General features: G+C 41.9%; 1 protein-coding gene across 1 annotated transcript; it reads left to right on the top strand.

The window, feature by feature from the left end:
• Positions 1 to 717: 717 nt before the first annotated feature.
• Positions 718 to 11,176, top strand: ccnd1 (cyclin D1). Its single transcript, XM_034183814.1, has 5 exons — positions 718 to 915; positions 2,141 to 2,356; positions 4,500 to 4,659; positions 7,411 to 7,559; positions 7,927 to 11,176. The coding sequence occupies exons 1-5, from the start codon at positions 718 to 720 to the stop codon at positions 8,080 to 8,082; spliced, it is 879 nt and encodes a 292-aa protein (XP_034039705.1). The 3' UTR covers positions 8,083 to 11,176.
• The last annotated feature ends 6,008 nt before the right edge of the window (positions 11,177 to 17,184 follow it).

The raw sequence follows: 17,184 nt of genomic DNA, 5'->3' as shown, positions 1-17,184 counted from the left end.
GTTGCTTTTGTTGATGACTTGGGTGGCGAGTGCTTCACGGACCACTCAACGCTTTCTGTAAGAGAGGGGCTTTGGCCTTTGGAAGTTTCTGTCCGTGGTGACTTCAGGTGGATATTTTATTATTTTCAGAAGCGTGAAACTCCACTGTGTTATGACTGTGGTACAAACACGCGTGCTCTTTAGGAAAGTGAGGTTCGGCCTCCCAGGTGCTCGGCTCATGTGAGGGAGAAAGAGGAGCAGGTCCTGAGCGCCCCCTACCGACTGCACCTTAGCGGAGGAGGGTGGAAGAGAAAACTCTCTCTCTCTCTCTCTCTCTCTCTCTCTCTCTACCCCCCCTCCCTTCCTCGCGCGCTCCCTCGCAGACTTTGATCCTGCTCCCTCTCTTTACTCTTAACAACGACTGACGTCAACGCGCGCGCGCGCGCCCACCCCCACCACTGCCACCCACGCACCCGCCCTCTCAGCTCAATCCCGCGAAGCCGCGCGCGCGCCTTGCCAGCGCGAGGTAGGGGTCTTTTTTTTTTTTTTTTTTTTTTTTTTGTCTGGTGCGAGGAGGCGTCCTGTTCTTCAGAAGGCTCGCGCACGGGGCAGGAGCAGCACGCAGCAGCGGAGCTCCGCGAGGCCACAAGTGACTTCAAACAAGGCGACTTGACGGCGCGGCCGTCGACTATTTCCTGGGACACGGCTCGAGCCAGCACGTCCGGCCAGAATCGTGCCATGGAGGACCAGCTGCTGTGCTGCGAGGTGGACTCCATCAGGAGAGCCTACCAGGACTCCAACCTGCTGACCGACCGCGTCCTGCACAACATGCTGAAGGCGGAGGACAACTACCAGCCGTCAGCCAACTACTTCAAGTGCGTCCAGAAAGAAATAGTGCCCAAAATGAGGAAAATAGTCGCCACCTGGATGCTCGAGGTCAGTTGGTGAATTTTCGGGGCTGCGTGTGAATAAACCTGAAAAAATTGAAACAAAACAAAGAAAACGTCAGTCACTTTGGCGTTAAAAGTGGACGTTATCAGCTTTTTCCAGCTTTGTTATTTCGCACGTTACGTAAAGTGTCCACGAGGAGCTCGTGCCTTCTGCACGCGCTGTATATCCCGCTTCGGTTTCACACTGCACTCATTCTCAGCATCAAACTTCCAACAAGTTTCTGTTTTCTGAGAAGATGGGGAACTTAAAAAGACTGGGAAAATATTCCAAATTAACAGCATTGTACACGTATGCAGTCCGGCCCGTGCCAGTATTCTGCGCCATCTTTGTTGTGGAACATCAGGCGGATTTTAATTTAATTAAAAATCGGGATCACCGGCGACGGTGACAGCAGTCCGGTTAAACAAGACACGAATCCAGGCGCGTGTTGGTTCGGTTAAACGTGGACTCGAACAGTCCGTCTGTCTGTTGTCAGCTGCTGAAGTTTGTCCGGATCCACGGGAGTCTGCGCCCTGCGCGCCCAGCTCCAGCGCAAAACACGAGCTTTAAAAAAGCCCCATAGCCGTCACACACATTTTAACAGTCGGCTTTGATGCCGTAAATGTTTCTAAACATTTACACATGCTTTTGATTCGAATCGGTTGCGGTTCTATATTTTTAATTAATTTTGGAAAGCGCGCGTCGGCGCACAGCTCGCAGCGCGGAGCGAAGCCTCCAGTCGGAGAAATTAAATTATTTAAAAATCATGCTTTGCACAATTCGACACTTTTCACCGCTATCCGATCAGGTATTCAACGAGGGTCATTTTCGTGCCATTTTTGTTCGCCCTGGTAATTTTTAAATATTTATAATTATTTTTTGAAAAGATGACGAAGTTGAAATTGCAGAGCGAAACTTGCGTCGACGCCACCTTTGTGTCTCTCTCTGAACTGACTGCAAACGATTTTCCCCACCGTTTGCATTTGTGCACCAGGATATCACAGTAAACACGGCACATTTTCACTTTAGATGCTTTTAATTGTACGTGCAAAGGAGTTTGCAACAAATGATGGTTCCCCCAACGTGTATACAATTTGAAATCAAAAGAATAAAAATGCACAAAACGTGTAATTTGTTTCACTTAATCTTTCTGTGATCACAAACACCCATGAATTCCACACTTCTCTAAATTTTTGTTTTTGTTTTTCTGTCCTCACTCTCTTTGTCTCAGGTGTGCGAGGAGCAGAAATGTGAGGAGGAGGTTTTTGCACTTGCCATGAACTATTTGGATAGATTTCTATCTGTGGAGGCCACCAGGAAAAGCAGGCTTCAGCTGCTGGGAGCTGCTTGCATGTTTCTGGCGTCCAAGATGAAGGAGACTGTGCCATTAACAGCAGAGAAACTTTGCATCTACACAGACAACTCTGTGCAGGCCGATGAGCTGCTGGTAAAGACTCCTGCACACATGGATGTCACATGGCTGTTGTGCGCCACAGAGCGCGGTGTAAAGGTTTTCTGGGGTTTTGTCTACGTCAGTGTGGTCGGGAAGCAGTGGGGGTAAAAACGATCAAATCTATAAATGCCGTTTTGGAGCAGCCAGCGTCTGAATGGGGGTGACTGGAAGGCCTCTGATTTCATGAATGGTCTCACTGATGTACCAGAAAACACTGCACAACAGCGACATCGCGTGGTCACATAGTAGAAGTGCTGTAAAAAAATTGTTTGCATTTTGTGTTGCCAGGTGTCGAAACATTGACTATCCGACAAAAACTCTGCATATATTATTGGGAAAGTTAGTTTTGAAATGACGGTATACACAGAACACCGATGTGACAGTTAAAGCAGGACAAGAATGAGTTCTGATAATGCATTTAAAAAAGGAAAAATCAGATTGTATAGCAACAAATCATAGATCTGGGTGCTTTTTCAAGTGCTGTGCAAATGGGCTGTCAGAAATCTACTTGGAAGACTTTAAAGCAATCACAAAAATGGATTAATGTTCACAGTCATATTAGTAAAATCAATCCAGTCTTGCAGTTATTATTGTTAATATTGCTCTGTGCACTGGCAACTAGATACCGGGAATTTTGGTATTGATCCGATACCAAGTAAATACAGGCCCAGTATTGCCGATATCAATACCGATACTTTTTAATATTTAAGCTTCATAGATCCAAAGGATCCAAAAGAACCTAGGACAGAATTTTGCCAAACATTGTACGTGACAACAAAATACTTTATTATCACAATCAATTTAATAAAAAAAAAAATCACTCAACACAACTTAAAGCAAAATCTCCAGAGCTAGAGGGCTGACAAACCACAATACAAGGGTGACACAGCGCAGCGCTGCTCTTACAGACAGAGAGTAGACTTTGATGAATCTGCGTGAGCAGTAGTCAGTGCATGCGGGAGAGGAAAAAAAGCTTGAGTATCGATCTTTTTACACGAGGATCGTTCAATATCAATACCAGCGTTGGTATAGATGTTATCGATATTAGTATCGATCCGCCCACCTCTACTGGCAATGTATTGTAATTAGCCCCGTGTGTGTGTCTGTTTGAAGAAGATGACTTAAATGAATTTTAAAAAGTGGCTGGATGGATTTTCACCAAACTTGAAGGGAGTATTTCTGTGTCTGATCCTTTCTAAAAATGAATCCTCTTTATCTCATGATACAAAAATATATTTTCTTCAACCAATACACTCAAAAATGGCTCTTTGGGTGAACTCAGTTCAATTATGTGCAGGATTTGTATCTAATAAATATATGTAGCCCAAACTCAGGTAAAACACATCCATGCAAGATAATATTATTTAATTTAGTTGGGACTACATATTTTTATTAGATGGAATCCAATCCAGTGAGTCAGTTTTTTGAGTGTATCACACAAACAAATGACTCATTGGATAAACTCATTTCAATTATGTGCAGGATTTCCATCTAATAAATATATGTAGGTCCAACTCAAATAAAACACATGCATGCAAGATATGGGATTATATTTATTAGATGGAATTCCTGCTCATAATGGAATTGAGTGCATCCATTGCATCAGTTTTTTTTTTTTTTTTTTGAGTGTAGGGCAGAGAGATTATCTAAGTTTTATAGTGATCAGCAAAATACTTCGATTGTTTGGTAATGTGAAGGACCAGACATGAATATGTCCCATCGTGCACAGCACAGAGGGTTTCCATCAGCCTTCCTGATGCTTTTCTGTTCTTGCAGTACTTTGCTTCCAACAGGGGGTGCACAAGAAAATCAAACCAAATGTGCTGTGTTTATGTGGATTTCTTTAAAAAATGAGTGGTGACAAATGTCTCACAGTGATCAGTTTTTCTGTAACTGTAAACTTGCCCGTAAAAATGCCCAACTTTATTTTTGAGAAGGAGTTTGTGTTTTTATTCAGAGTAAAAAAACTGCGTAACATTCAAACAATAAGCAGTGGGTTTATTGTTCCTGCAAAAAAAACAACTGAGTAATATCACACAGTTAATGTGATACAGAGATGATAATCCCAGCCTGACTGAAGCATGAACGTGGTTGCACGTGGATGACCTTTTGGCTGACGCTGTGCTTTGGTTCACAGCACATGGAGCTGCTGGTTCTGAACAAACTGAAGTGGGACTTGGCTGCAGTCACGCCTCACGACTTCATCGAGCACTTCCTGTCCAAGCTGAAGATTCACCTGTCCAATAAACAGATCCTCAGGAAACATGCCCAGACGTTTGTGGCGCTCTGCGCTACAGGTAGGACTCCCACCCAGTGCGCCGTTGTGTGTAACACAACCCAGCAGGTACACAAGGTAGTAGCCAGAAATACCATGTGAACAGTTATAAAAAAAAAAAAAACCTCTGTGTGTTGTTAACAGAGGTTTTTATGTGTCCACTCGGCATGGGCCGGTATGAGATTTGGACGGTATGATAGCCGTGGGGAAAAATACCGCGGTTTCACGGTATTATGTATAGCTTAAAATGTGCTTTAACAACATTATGGCTATTTGCATATGAAGTGCGCGTGATTCAGGTGCAATAATTGACGCGATGTCTACCGCTACGAGCACTATACCACTGATAACTTTAGAGATAATACCAAAATGATAGCCACTCTTTTATACATGTAGCATCTCCCCCATGGAAAACATGACTGACTTGCTTCAGGAGAAACGTGGCTGGAATAAAGTCCGGAACTCCGGATGCTCAATGCTTGGCCCACCTTCACCAACAAAGTGCTTGGAATAGATGTATTTGTCCTTCTTGATAGGTTTGTGGGAGAAATTTCGTCTACCACAAGCACGACTTGAGTCCACGCTTGTACTTCTCAGTGGTTTCAAAGACGGCATAAAGTTTACTCCTTCCATGTAATCCTTTGCGGATATCTTGAATCGCTCCATGTCCGATACAGGCCATAGCTATGGTGCTTTGTTGCCACCGTTTTTGGCTTGAAGGGCTATTCCGCAAAAAAGCCAACTTGGTCCTTTTAGGCGGAGGGAAAAGTTCAGTGGAGGCTTCACCTCCTTCAGCCATGATGCAGAGCTAGCTAACGTTAGCTGCCTGTTTGTAAACAGAGACAGGTGTGCGCCAGGGGGAAGGGCGGCAGCGGCCGCCTCCGCTCTGCCTGTCAAGAATTCTCATAACCCGCTCATACCGTAGGGACGGTATAACGGAAAATTGTAGTGGTTTTGATACCATGGCTTTTTCATACCGCGGTATAAAGTGAAACTGGTTATCGGCACATGACTAGTCTCCACTCAACACTCCACTCCCCGCCTGACTGTCTCTAAAAACTTCCATTGCTGGCGAATCAGGTACAACTTGTGCATTGAGTTTCAGAGGTCCGAGGATATGTATTGTATGGAGTTTTGTGAAACATTGTAGAGTCCTGGAGGAAATTAGAGGAAAATTCCTTTTACAAATGGGGGTCAAATGTCATCCGATTTGGCCACCACTGGCACCATCTTCATTTTTGTTTGTTGTTTGCACAGCAACTAAAGAATGCCTCTTCTGATTGAAACCATTTCTTGGTGATAAATTTTGGGAAACTGGAGGAAGGTTAATTTTGAAAATAGCTTTCTGTTACTCAGTGTCGCCATTATAGACGCCATCTTGAGTTTTGTTTCTATACAGGAAGTGAACATGACCTTGCATGATTGAAACTATTTCTTGGTGGTAAATTTTGGGGACGCTAGAGGAAATGATTATGCATTAATTCACCAGTTTTCTGCCACTTGTCTGGAAAGTGGAAGTAGACCAAGCAGCTCATCCCACATTTCCCTATGCTCTGGCAAGTCCTGTACCTCTTCCTGGGGGATTCTGAGGCCTTCCCAAGCCAGTTCAGGAATAGAATCCCTCCTGTGTGTCCTGGGTCTTTTCCGGGGCTTCCTCTCAATTGGATGTGCCTGGAAGACCTCCTTAGGGAGATGACCGGGGGCATCCTCACCGGCTGTCTGAACCACCTCATCTGGTTTTTGATGTGAAGAAGCTGCAGCTCTACTCAGAGTTCCTCCCGGATAGTGGAGCTTCTCACTCTGTCCCTGTCCTTTTGAAAATACCAATTATAAAGTGGCAAATAGATGAAACCATCTTTAAAGCATCTCTGGCTATGGAAATAATTTCCAGACTTCATTATCACCTCTACTATAAAACCATACACCAACTTGACATAGGAGGGAGGGACGTATCCCACGCTTTGTATTGCTCTGGTACGTTTTTTGTTTGTTTGTTTTCACAGCCCAACTAGCCATGTGTGTACGTTGAGTGCATGTGAGTCCCGTCCTGTGAAGCTGTTGCTCCCCTCCAAGTCACAGAATGACAGTAGCTGCTAAAGGACCACAACTGGTGTTCCTCTTACTTGATGGCAAGGGGAGTAGCCCCTTGCCATCAAGTAAGAGCTGCAGTGGTGGTCGGCCTTTAATAAACCCATGAAGTGATTGGACAGATCCAGATCTCTTACCAGGCTGATTTTACAGAAATGAGCAGTCAGATGGTTTCCTTTTTGTCCTTAAAACAGCAGCTTGGACATTTTAAAGACTCTTTGACCTTTGCTGCTCGTCTTTCAACTTAAGTTGAATTTAGATTGTTTAAAAAAGTGACTGAGGCTTCTAGCAGCTAAACGGAATTCGCCAAATACTGCAGAGTAGTATTATTATTATTTTTTTTTTTTGTAACAGCTGTACTGTGTCATCAATATCGCAAAGTGTCGTCTTTGTTTACGGCTTCACAGTTTGAATCTGAGGATAAGTTGTAGTTTTCACACAACAGTTTCATATTTGTCTACATCTTGTGTTTCTACTCCTGTCTGGCAATAAACTGATTATCTTTGAAAATAATGGTTAGTTTCAGCCCGGGTCTCCTCCAGGTCGAGGGCATCTTAATGACAGGAAGCACGTTTCCTATGAATGCTGATGTTAACTCTGGGTGGAAGCAGTACTGGTTGTGCTGCAGACACAGTGCCATGGTTCTGACGCACCGTCCTAACTCCCGCTGTGCTGTTTTTGACAGATGTCAACTTTATCACCAGTCCTCCGTCCATGGTGGCGGCCAGCAGCGTGGCGGCAGCTGTCCGGGGTTTGTACCTGAAGAGTCAAGACAGCTCCCTGTCTTCCCAGAACCTCACCAACTTCCTGTCACAAGTCATTCGCAGTGACCCGGTACGTCACAGAGATACACGCTACTTCCAAAATATGCAAGTCACCAATGTGGTCGACATATCTGACCGTCACTATAGCGTTTAAACAAATATTTTACAGTTTTCGCTTATGTACAAATTAATATAGCGCATGCAGGGTGTTGTGCTTTTTACAACAGTATGCCAGATATATAATGTGTATGGTAATGTCTGTTGGTGGCCTGACCTTTGACCTTGGCTAACTTTCAGAGGTCAAACCCAGGAAAGTCTGTCTGTTTTATTGAGACGTTAACATGAGACTTGTCCGTTTGAGGACAGGAGCTGTTTCCCTGATGCAGGCAAATGAGGAGGTTATATAAAATGTGTGCCCTTGGTTGTGTTGCCTTCAGGACTGCTTGCGGTCATGCCAGGAGCAGATCGAGTCCTTGCTGGAGTCCACGCTGCGGCAGGCCCAACAGTACAGCAGCACGACAGAAACCAAACATGTGGAAGAGGACGTGGATGTGTCCTGCACCCCGACAGATGTCAGAGATGTCAACATCTGAGTGATGGCACGGCGTGCTGATGATTGAGGGAAAGTAACGGCTGGAGCGTGGCGACGGGCTGGATGCGCCGTCTGATGCAGCGTACCGATCCCGAGCGGGATGCTCTGCCTGCATGAACCTGGCTTCCCCTCCTCCTCTCTGGTGGGCTGTTTTTGCTTCATGGCCGATTTTGTCACCTACATTCTCAGTCTGCGGCTGTAAAGACAGCACACAGCCCCCCGATTCCACAAGGACCCCAAATCACATTTCCTGCCTGCTGCCACTCCCATTCCAGGAAATGAACACTACAGAGCAAAAAAAAAAAGAAACTGAAAAACTAAGAGAGCTGGAGTTTAAGCCACAAAAATAGACATTTTAGTTTGTTTTCTTAATCCCTGAAAAATTAAACTAGGAATCTTTAAATTGCTGAAGACGCAACGTTTCCTACTAAAACATGGTGACGTGTGATGTAGGTGTTTGTGAGTCTGACTTCAGGTTTTTACCTGAAATGTATTAAAGAGAAGAGGCTTTTTGTTTTTCGTTCTCTCTGTGATAATCTAGAGTGTTGTTAGATTTTCACTCTCCCGTCTTTTTGTTGTTGCAGTGCAAACTTTCATATATCCTGCTTGCTTATGTTTAGTCACTTTATGTCATTGTAGACCTGCTATGAATTAGTCTTAAATCTCTTTTTTGTTTTAACCACATTTAGTGTGAAATGCTCTGATTTTAACCCCCCCCGGGGTGCTAACTTGGAAAAGTAGGTTGATTTCAACCAGCATTTGTGACTCGTTTGAGCTGTGGTTCGTTATGCTTAAATCAACATGCCTGCAAGCAGATCTGCTTGCAGGCATGCAAGCACCCCCCCCCCCCCCACTGTTGTCAAACCCAAAAACCATTCCAGCTATGTTCTTTAAAAAAAAAAAAAAAGGAAAAAAAAGGCCACTTTTGGTCAGTACTGCTGGCTCATCTTTAAAAAATAAATAAATAAAATCAGTGATTAAGTTTGTAAAACAACATTAAAAAAAATTAAAAAGAAAGGGAGAAGAGCAGGATTCTTTCACAGTGTTGGAGTCGGAGCAGGTTTTCTTTTAACGGGACAAACTCATGACCAGTAGAACATATGTCTGAACGCTGCTCGATGCCATCACAAGTCTCGGAGGTTGGCGGCGTGCTGTCAACCCCCCCCAACACACACACACACACAGAATTCTCAGAGGCCGAGCTGCTCTTAAATTCAAAGCAATCCCGTTGGTTTTGGTTAAGCTTCAGTGTTCGGAGCTTCAGAGCCGCGGTCATGTGGAAAAGACCGGCGCTACGACTAAGAGATGATGTCTCTGCTATTAATATTATTTATTTTTCTATTTTGTCTTTTTGCAAACTTCAAATAACTGGTCTTTGGCTCCACCTTCTGGAGTTTAGCTCAACCAGTGGGAAAGGCTTTGGAAAACCCAAGGGGCCCCTCCTCCACAGATGCTCATGGATTAGGGAAGGGGCGAAGCTAAATGACGAGGAGAGCTGATGAGACTGTTGACGTGATTTTGCACAAACAAAAGACCTGAGCTGCATTTCTTGGGGACTTGCCGAAAAAATAAATAAATGGAAAAAAAATGCAGAGGGCAATGTTGGCAAGAGTACTGAGGGTGTGAACAGGTGGCTTAAAGGCTCGAAAGCTCAGCAGCGGGGTGTCCGCGCTGTTGGCTTCCATTCAGGTTCTAACACAGCACAGAGAACGACAGGAAGCACATTTTCACCTTGCATGGAAGAAATTCATACTTTTGTACCATTGGGTTTGTTCAACGTCCATCAGCATCCATCACCCGTTGTCTGTCTTTATGGAGAGTATAAAGTCCAGTTTTGTACCAGGACTTTAATTTAAAAGGGGTCAACTTTCAGCACAGAGGTTACCAGGGGTTTGCAAAAACATTTGCAATGTTTGGAGCCAAAAATATTACAGAGACTGAGGAGACGGTGACAGTCCATTTTCAGAACCTCTGTGTACCTGTCGCTTTAAACGGAAAGGAAACTGCATGCTGGCCACGCCCCCTTCTGTCTTGAGTAGGAGGCATTTCTGTCCCACACATTCACAGTTGTTTAAAATTGTGCCAAGAGTGGGACAGAATTGTTGGACTTAAAACCCCAAATCATACTTAACCATAGACGATGGATAAAACTGGATTTTTGCACAATATGATCACTTTGAGTTGTGAGAAACGTGTGTGATTTTCTGAAACTGTGTAGGAACCCTGCTGCGTAGGTTTCTGATTGTACATTAAGGATAATAGAGAGTAGGAGAGAAACACTCCTTGTATTCCGCTGCTATAGAAAATAAATCCCAGCTACGTAAAAAAAAAAGACTAAAACCATGATGGATTTAAAAAAAATGCTTTCTCCTGTTTGCTGCTACATTTTTTTATACATCAAATGTCTATACTGCCATGCTAGGTTTGAATTTTCTCATAGAAAATTGTGTTGTTGACTTTTTTTTTGGTTTTGTTTTGTTTTATGTAGCTTAAGTGATGATTTTTTTTGTTCAGTTGCTATTGTTTGTTTAGATTCTGTACTATTCCAAAAAAGATAAAAAAAAAAAATAAGACGGTGTACAGATGTGCTTTGATCTACAATACCTCATGTGACAGTCGATATCTATCTTTAATTTTAGACTTTTTATTTGTTAGGTCTTATTCTATTCTACTTGTTGGTTCAGTGCCTACTAGCTCTGTTGAAACTTCTCGAGATGAAGCATCTATGATGGAAACCAGCAAGTCCAGGGCCTGCTTTGATACTGGTGCCATAACAGAAAATGGGATATCTATAACTCTGTTGAGTGTTAAGCTGTCTCGGTGATAGAGACTTTATCCCCCCTTTAGGCCCATAGTGGCCTTCCTTATCCCTTTATATTTATATTAAAAAGAAAAAAAGCTTTGTGCTCCAATTTCCAAACTGTCAGTGAGTTGAATTGTAAATAGGTTCAGTGTCGAGCTTGGTAAGCCATAGACTTTTACAAATCATTCCACACAGTTGTGGTGTTCATTTCATGTCAGTTGTCTTGTCAACAACTGGAGGCACGGTGTATTCATGTTTTGTTGCCGACTACACAATAAAACATTAGACTGTGTAAAAACTGCCTGTCACTTCTTATCCGGGAGATTTTTTTTGTTTTTTTCAGTAGAATGGTACTTGGAGAGCACATACCTCAGCCAAGGCTTCGAGTTACAACTTTAATAATGCTAGAGGGTTTCCATTGCAGATTTGGTGCAACATATAAGCAATATTTGTAGACTGTCTACTAAACACTATTGCAAAATAATAATGTACCCACTGAGTGATTTTCCCCTTCCATCAAGCATATTTTCAACTTTTGTTTCAAACTGAAGTTCCAGTGTAAAAGTGCCTGTTGTGTGTTTTCTAGCCTGTATGTATGGTCAGTTAAATGGTTTCAGAGCATTGCATGGTTTGAAAATGCCCGTCCAAAACTGGCAAGAATTCCTGCTCAACAGTATGAGCTCTGTAAAGAAGCCAAACTTTATGACACGTGGTTCATTCCATGAGCTTTGCTGGGCTAAAACCAGTGGAGCAGATACCAATTTTACAGAAAAATCGTGCAAATGCTGGTACAAGCACCAAATTTGGCATGATGAGTCCCAAGATGGTACTTACCAAATAGCGCCCATTAAACATCCAAGATGGGTGGCCATTTTCCAAGATGGCACCAAAATGACCTGAAAAAATTAGTCTTGCATTGAAATGCTCGTACCACAATGGATCTGTTTTACAGCATCAATGAAACACAAGATAGTGCCTAATGTCATGATGCCCACCAGATCTACCCTAAATCATTTTTTTTTCAGTCAAAAATGTTATTTGATTTGTGCCAATCTTGTCTCACCTTTCTCCTCCAAACATACCCCTGTCATTGCGACCAAAAGCACAACCTTTGTATAAGATGCATTTATTCTCTCTTTCATATGGCTAGCATACTGGCATAATATGGAACTATGCCAGTATCATTTGATTTGTGTCAAATAGGTAGGTTTTCAGGCGTGCAGGATTAAATTTTTTTTTCCATTCCAGCAACAATATGATGCTGATAGTGGCATCAATTTTCAACACTAAACTTTTAATAGGCCTACATTCCGTAGTTTCAAGCGATAAATACTTTCAAAATGTGCTGGGTGGAAACCATTAATATTAAAAGTAAAAGCTTCACTCTAATTTGGCACATAAGCAAAAATAAAACATTAAATCTAACAAATAGCAATTAAAGTATAAGGTAATTTGACATCAGTATCATATTAACTGATCAAATAGGAGCATTTCTTTTTGTTTTCAAAATATATTTGAGGGTTTTTGCAAAATAATAGAGAAAAACACATTTACATTATAACTACACAAAAAAAACAAGCTTTATGTACACTTAAAAAAGGCACTCGAGTCCACAAGAGTCTTTCCAGATGTCAAATGATGGTCAAGATGCAGCATATGGTTGTGGATCTATGCAGGGTGTGATTATTCTGTCTGTTTCATGCATTAAGTAAGACTAATCCTTGTTCTTACATACTGAATGAATCATTCCCACACTTCTGAAATATGTCTAGTTATCTTCTGGTGTACAATGTGATTTTTTTTTTTTTTTCAATGGAGGTATAGAGAAACTTCTTTAAGCCACTTTGCAATAGTCGGATTGACAAGTCTTTATCCATGATAGAGCGATCACTATCTTGCTTGTTGTATTCCAGTATTTATAAAAATTTTATCATAATGGTTTATGTGATGTCCTCTAGGGTTTTTAGCCCAATAGAAACCATTTTAGTTTCCAGTACTCCTATGTGTTATTTTAACTTCTTCACAGAATTCCTTTATTTTTGGACATAACCATAGACAATGGAATAAAGTACCTTTATCTTCTCCACATCTATTACAGAGATCAAGAATCTGCATGTTCAGTTTTTGTGGAGTTATATACAATCCCATCAACCAGTTAAATTGCAGTAGGCAGTATTTTACCTTACACGCTATACTCCATTGTTCTGTTGTTAGTTCCTCCTGTAAATTATGCTGCGCTACTTGGCATTTATCAATGTGGGTCGTTGGTGTACGCTGCGCTGAAAATATATACCAGGTTGAGAGGTGGCATAAATTATACACCAAAATGAACAGTGTTGGAATCCACATAGGAATGAAGATGATCAACATGATAACAGTGCCATTATACAAATCCAATAACACTTTCCTGATTATACTACATAATAATCAATACAAATCCCGCTGTTGCGGGATTGTTATGGAGCACGATCCGTGGCTACAGTGTCTGACAGGAAGGAAAGCACTGCTCGCCTTTTTCTCCAGACGTGAGCCTGGAGCCAGAGCAGCGCTGAGCTTAACTTCATGTGGTGTGATCGTTTTAGACTATGAAATTGATAATAACAATTGTAGTTTCGTCATTTCCCTTAATTCGCCCGTGCTGCAACCAGGTTTTGTCGTCTCCATTCGGTTGTCACAATAAAATAATACAGAAAATAAATTTAAAAAAATAAAGAAATCTGACAGATTAGGCGTGTCTTATTAATTGAGGGAGCAAATATCCACATGTCAAGAATTATTGACATGTGAAAAGAGAATACAGTGGTCCCTCGCTATAACGCCGTTCACCTTTCGCGGCCTCGGGGTCTCGTATTTAGTCCAATTTTGCATGCCTTTTTTTTTTTTACAGTGTTCTGTGTTCTGCGTATATGTTTCTAAGAATCTTGTTGCCCAGAAGAGAAAAGAGCGCCAACAACTACTCATAACTGTGTTTGTCACACGGAAACACACACCTGCTGAAGCGAGATGTGAGTGGGAAAGGCGCAGCGCCAGGACGCAAAGGCGCGATCTGTGACATACTGGTCAGTCACTATTAATAATTTCTTATGTGTCCAACCTCGTTCGTTAATCATTAAAATTAATTCGTTAGTTCTAAATGCCATCATAATTATTTATAGGAAAACGTTCTATTTTTATTTCTCAAACAAATGTTTGGGCCTGAAAACAGTTTGGTATTATTTTCCTACTAAGGTTTGAACTTTGAGAGTGTTTACACATGAGAGAAAAGTGAGAAAATGTTCATGCCTGATTGAGAAAGTGTATAAACTGTGTAGTGAGGGGTTTTATAGCTTTGAAACGTCTATAATAATTGTAAAAAATAATGCTGACTATGTCGTGGTTTCGCGTATTACAGGCTATTTTTTAGAACGTAACTCCAGCGATTAATGAGGGACCACTGTAACACTTTATTGATTATATACTACAAAATAATTGATACGACAGCCGCTTTCGGCGCTCTATTGGCACGCGTCGTGATTGGTGGAGTTCTTTTTCATTGCCGTCTTCCCGGCTTCCATGTCGTAAAATGAGGGTGTGTCTGAAGCAGAGTCTGAATATTTATGGGCGTGTTTATTATAATTACGATCGTTTCCACCCGCCGCATTTATCAAGATCACGTCAGGCGTACGCCAGAAATGGGCAGGTGCGCACTGCTTGATACATGTCACGGCGACTTTGGTGTATTTCAAGTTTACGCCGTAAATTTACGCCACAAGTGCGCAACATTGATACATGAGGCCCATTAAGTGGTTAATGCGCTTGGTTTCAGTTCAGAAAGCTCCGGGTTCAAATCCCACCCCTGCCACATTTCTCCATGTAATGTGGAGTTGCGCCAGGAAGGGCATCCAGAGTAAAACCTGTGCCACTTCAACATGCAGATCCACTGTGGATTTGCTGTGGTGACTCTGAGTGCAAACAAGGGAGCAGCCAAAGGGACTTACAGTAGTGTTCAGAATAATAGTAGTGCTATGTGACTAAAAAGATTAATTCAGGTTTGAGTATATTTTATTGTTACATGGGAAACAAGGTACAGTAGATTCAGTAGATTCTCACAAAGCCTTTGAAAGCCTGAGGAAAATGGGACGTTCAAAACATGTTCAGAAGAACAGCATAGTTTGATTAAAAAGTTGATTGGAGAGGGGAAAACCTATACGCAGGTGCAAAAATTATAGCTTGTTCATCCACAATGATCTCCAGTGCTTAAAATGGACAAACAAACCAGAGACGCGTGGAAGAAAACAGAAAACAACCATTAAAAGGATAGAAGAATAACCAGAATGGCAAAGGCTCACTCATTGATCTGCTCCAGGATGATCAAAGACAGTCTGGAGTTACCTATAAGTGCTGTGACAGTTGCAAGAATCCCCCGCAAAGTCCCTCTGTTAAATAAAGACATGTGCAGAAGAGGTTACAATTTGCCAAAGAACACATCAACTGGCCGAAAGAGAAATGGAGGAATATTTTGTGGACTGATGAGAGTAAAATTGTTCTTTTTGGGTCCAAGGGCCACAGACAGTTTGTGAGACGACCCCAAACTCTGAATTCAAGCCACAGTTCACAGTGAAGACAGTGAAGCATGGTGGTGCAAGCATCATGATATGGGCATGTTTCTCCTACTATGGTGTTGGGCCTATATATCGCATACCAGGTATCATGGATCAGTTTGGATATGTCAAAATACTTGAAGAGGTCATGTTGCCTTATGCTGAAGAGGAGATGCCCTTGAAATGGGTGTTTCAACAAGACAATGACCCCAAGCACACTAGTAAACGTGCAAAATCTTGGTTCCAAACCAACAAAATTAATGCCTCGCAGATGAGAAGAAATCATGAAAAATGTGGTTATACAACTAAATACTAGTTTAGTGATTCACAGGATTGCTAAAAAAGCAGTTTGAACATAATAGTTTTTTTACTAATAGCCCAATTTCATAGCCTTAAGAGTGTGCATATCATGAATGCTTGGTCTTGTTGGATTTGTGAGAATCTACTGAATCTACTGGTACCTTGTTTCCCATGTAACAATAAGAAATATACTCAAAACCTGGATTAATCTTTTTAGTCACATAGCATTACTATTATTCTGAACACGACTGTACTTACTATTAAGTTTAGAAACAGGATTGTGGAGAAGATGTCAACAAACCATATTCTTTGGATATCATACCCTGATCATATGGATTTCTAGTTAGAATTTTCTCTAAGATGGACAACAACAGAATTTCTGATCCTTAGTTGCAAATATATTAAAAAAAATATTTTGAATTGAAAAATTGATTTTGAACAGGTAATTTTGGCAGCCATCTTGAAAATGTCTTGAATTTTCAAGTGGCCAAATGGCTAGATATGTTGCGTAATATAATGAGAGTTTGAAAGCCTCACCTTTCCTCCTCCAAACATACCTATTGTCATTGCGACCAAAAAGCACAACTTTTGTCTTTGTTGTGCAGTACCCTGACATCAGTATGTGAGTGTGTCTGTGTGAATGTGAGGCATAATTGTGAAGCACCTTGAGCATCTAATGCAGATGGAAAAGTGCTATATGAATGCAGTCCATTTACTCTGGCCAGAGTGGGACCATATGTTCACTGTCAGTGTTAATTTAACACTGGTGATTTTACTGTGCAGGTGTGGTTTTTCTGGTCGACTGATTCTTCTCTTTTTCTCTCTGTCCAAGGTGCAGAGGGAAATACGTGACAGTGGTATATGTGGACAGCGGGATGCTGGACCTACTGCGAGATGCCATACCTGAAGCTGATGCAGCAGATGTTTTGATTTCATGTTTTATGTTTCTTCAGCTTTGTAAAACTTTGTAAAAAAAACCTTGTAACTGTTAGAATGGCCTAAGCAGTGGGTCACCCCCTTTGAGTCTGTTCTGCTTGAGGTTTCTTCCTCAGTATCATCCTATGGAGTTTTTCCTCACTACTGTGGGCTGTGTGCTTGCTCGGCGGGTTGGTAAGGTTAGAACTTACTTGTGTGAAGGGTCTTGAGGCAGCTTTGTTGTGATTTGGCACTGTATAAAATGAAATAAATTGAATTGTATCTGACCCCAAAAGTTTCTCTAATAGGCATTTGGCTTGCCCATGTCGGCAGCTACAGTCTACCTTGAACGTGTCAATACTGGATCAGGGGCTTCTTTCTTGGTCAGCACCCTCTCAATCCATGGCGATGCAAAACTTGCTTTACTGTGGATAGTGATGCTGGTGTTCCAGCAGTTTCCAGTTCTTGGCAGCCTGAGCCCTGTTGGTTCATTGGTTGTTCCAGA

This window comes from Thalassophryne amazonica, chromosome 2 (assembly GCF_902500255.1).
Source record: "Thalassophryne amazonica chromosome 2, fThaAma1.1, whole genome shotgun sequence".
Classification (NCBI taxonomy): Eukaryota; Metazoa; Chordata; class Actinopteri; order Batrachoidiformes; family Batrachoididae; genus Thalassophryne; species Thalassophryne amazonica.
This window is presented reverse-complemented; position numbering and strand designations above follow the sequence as displayed.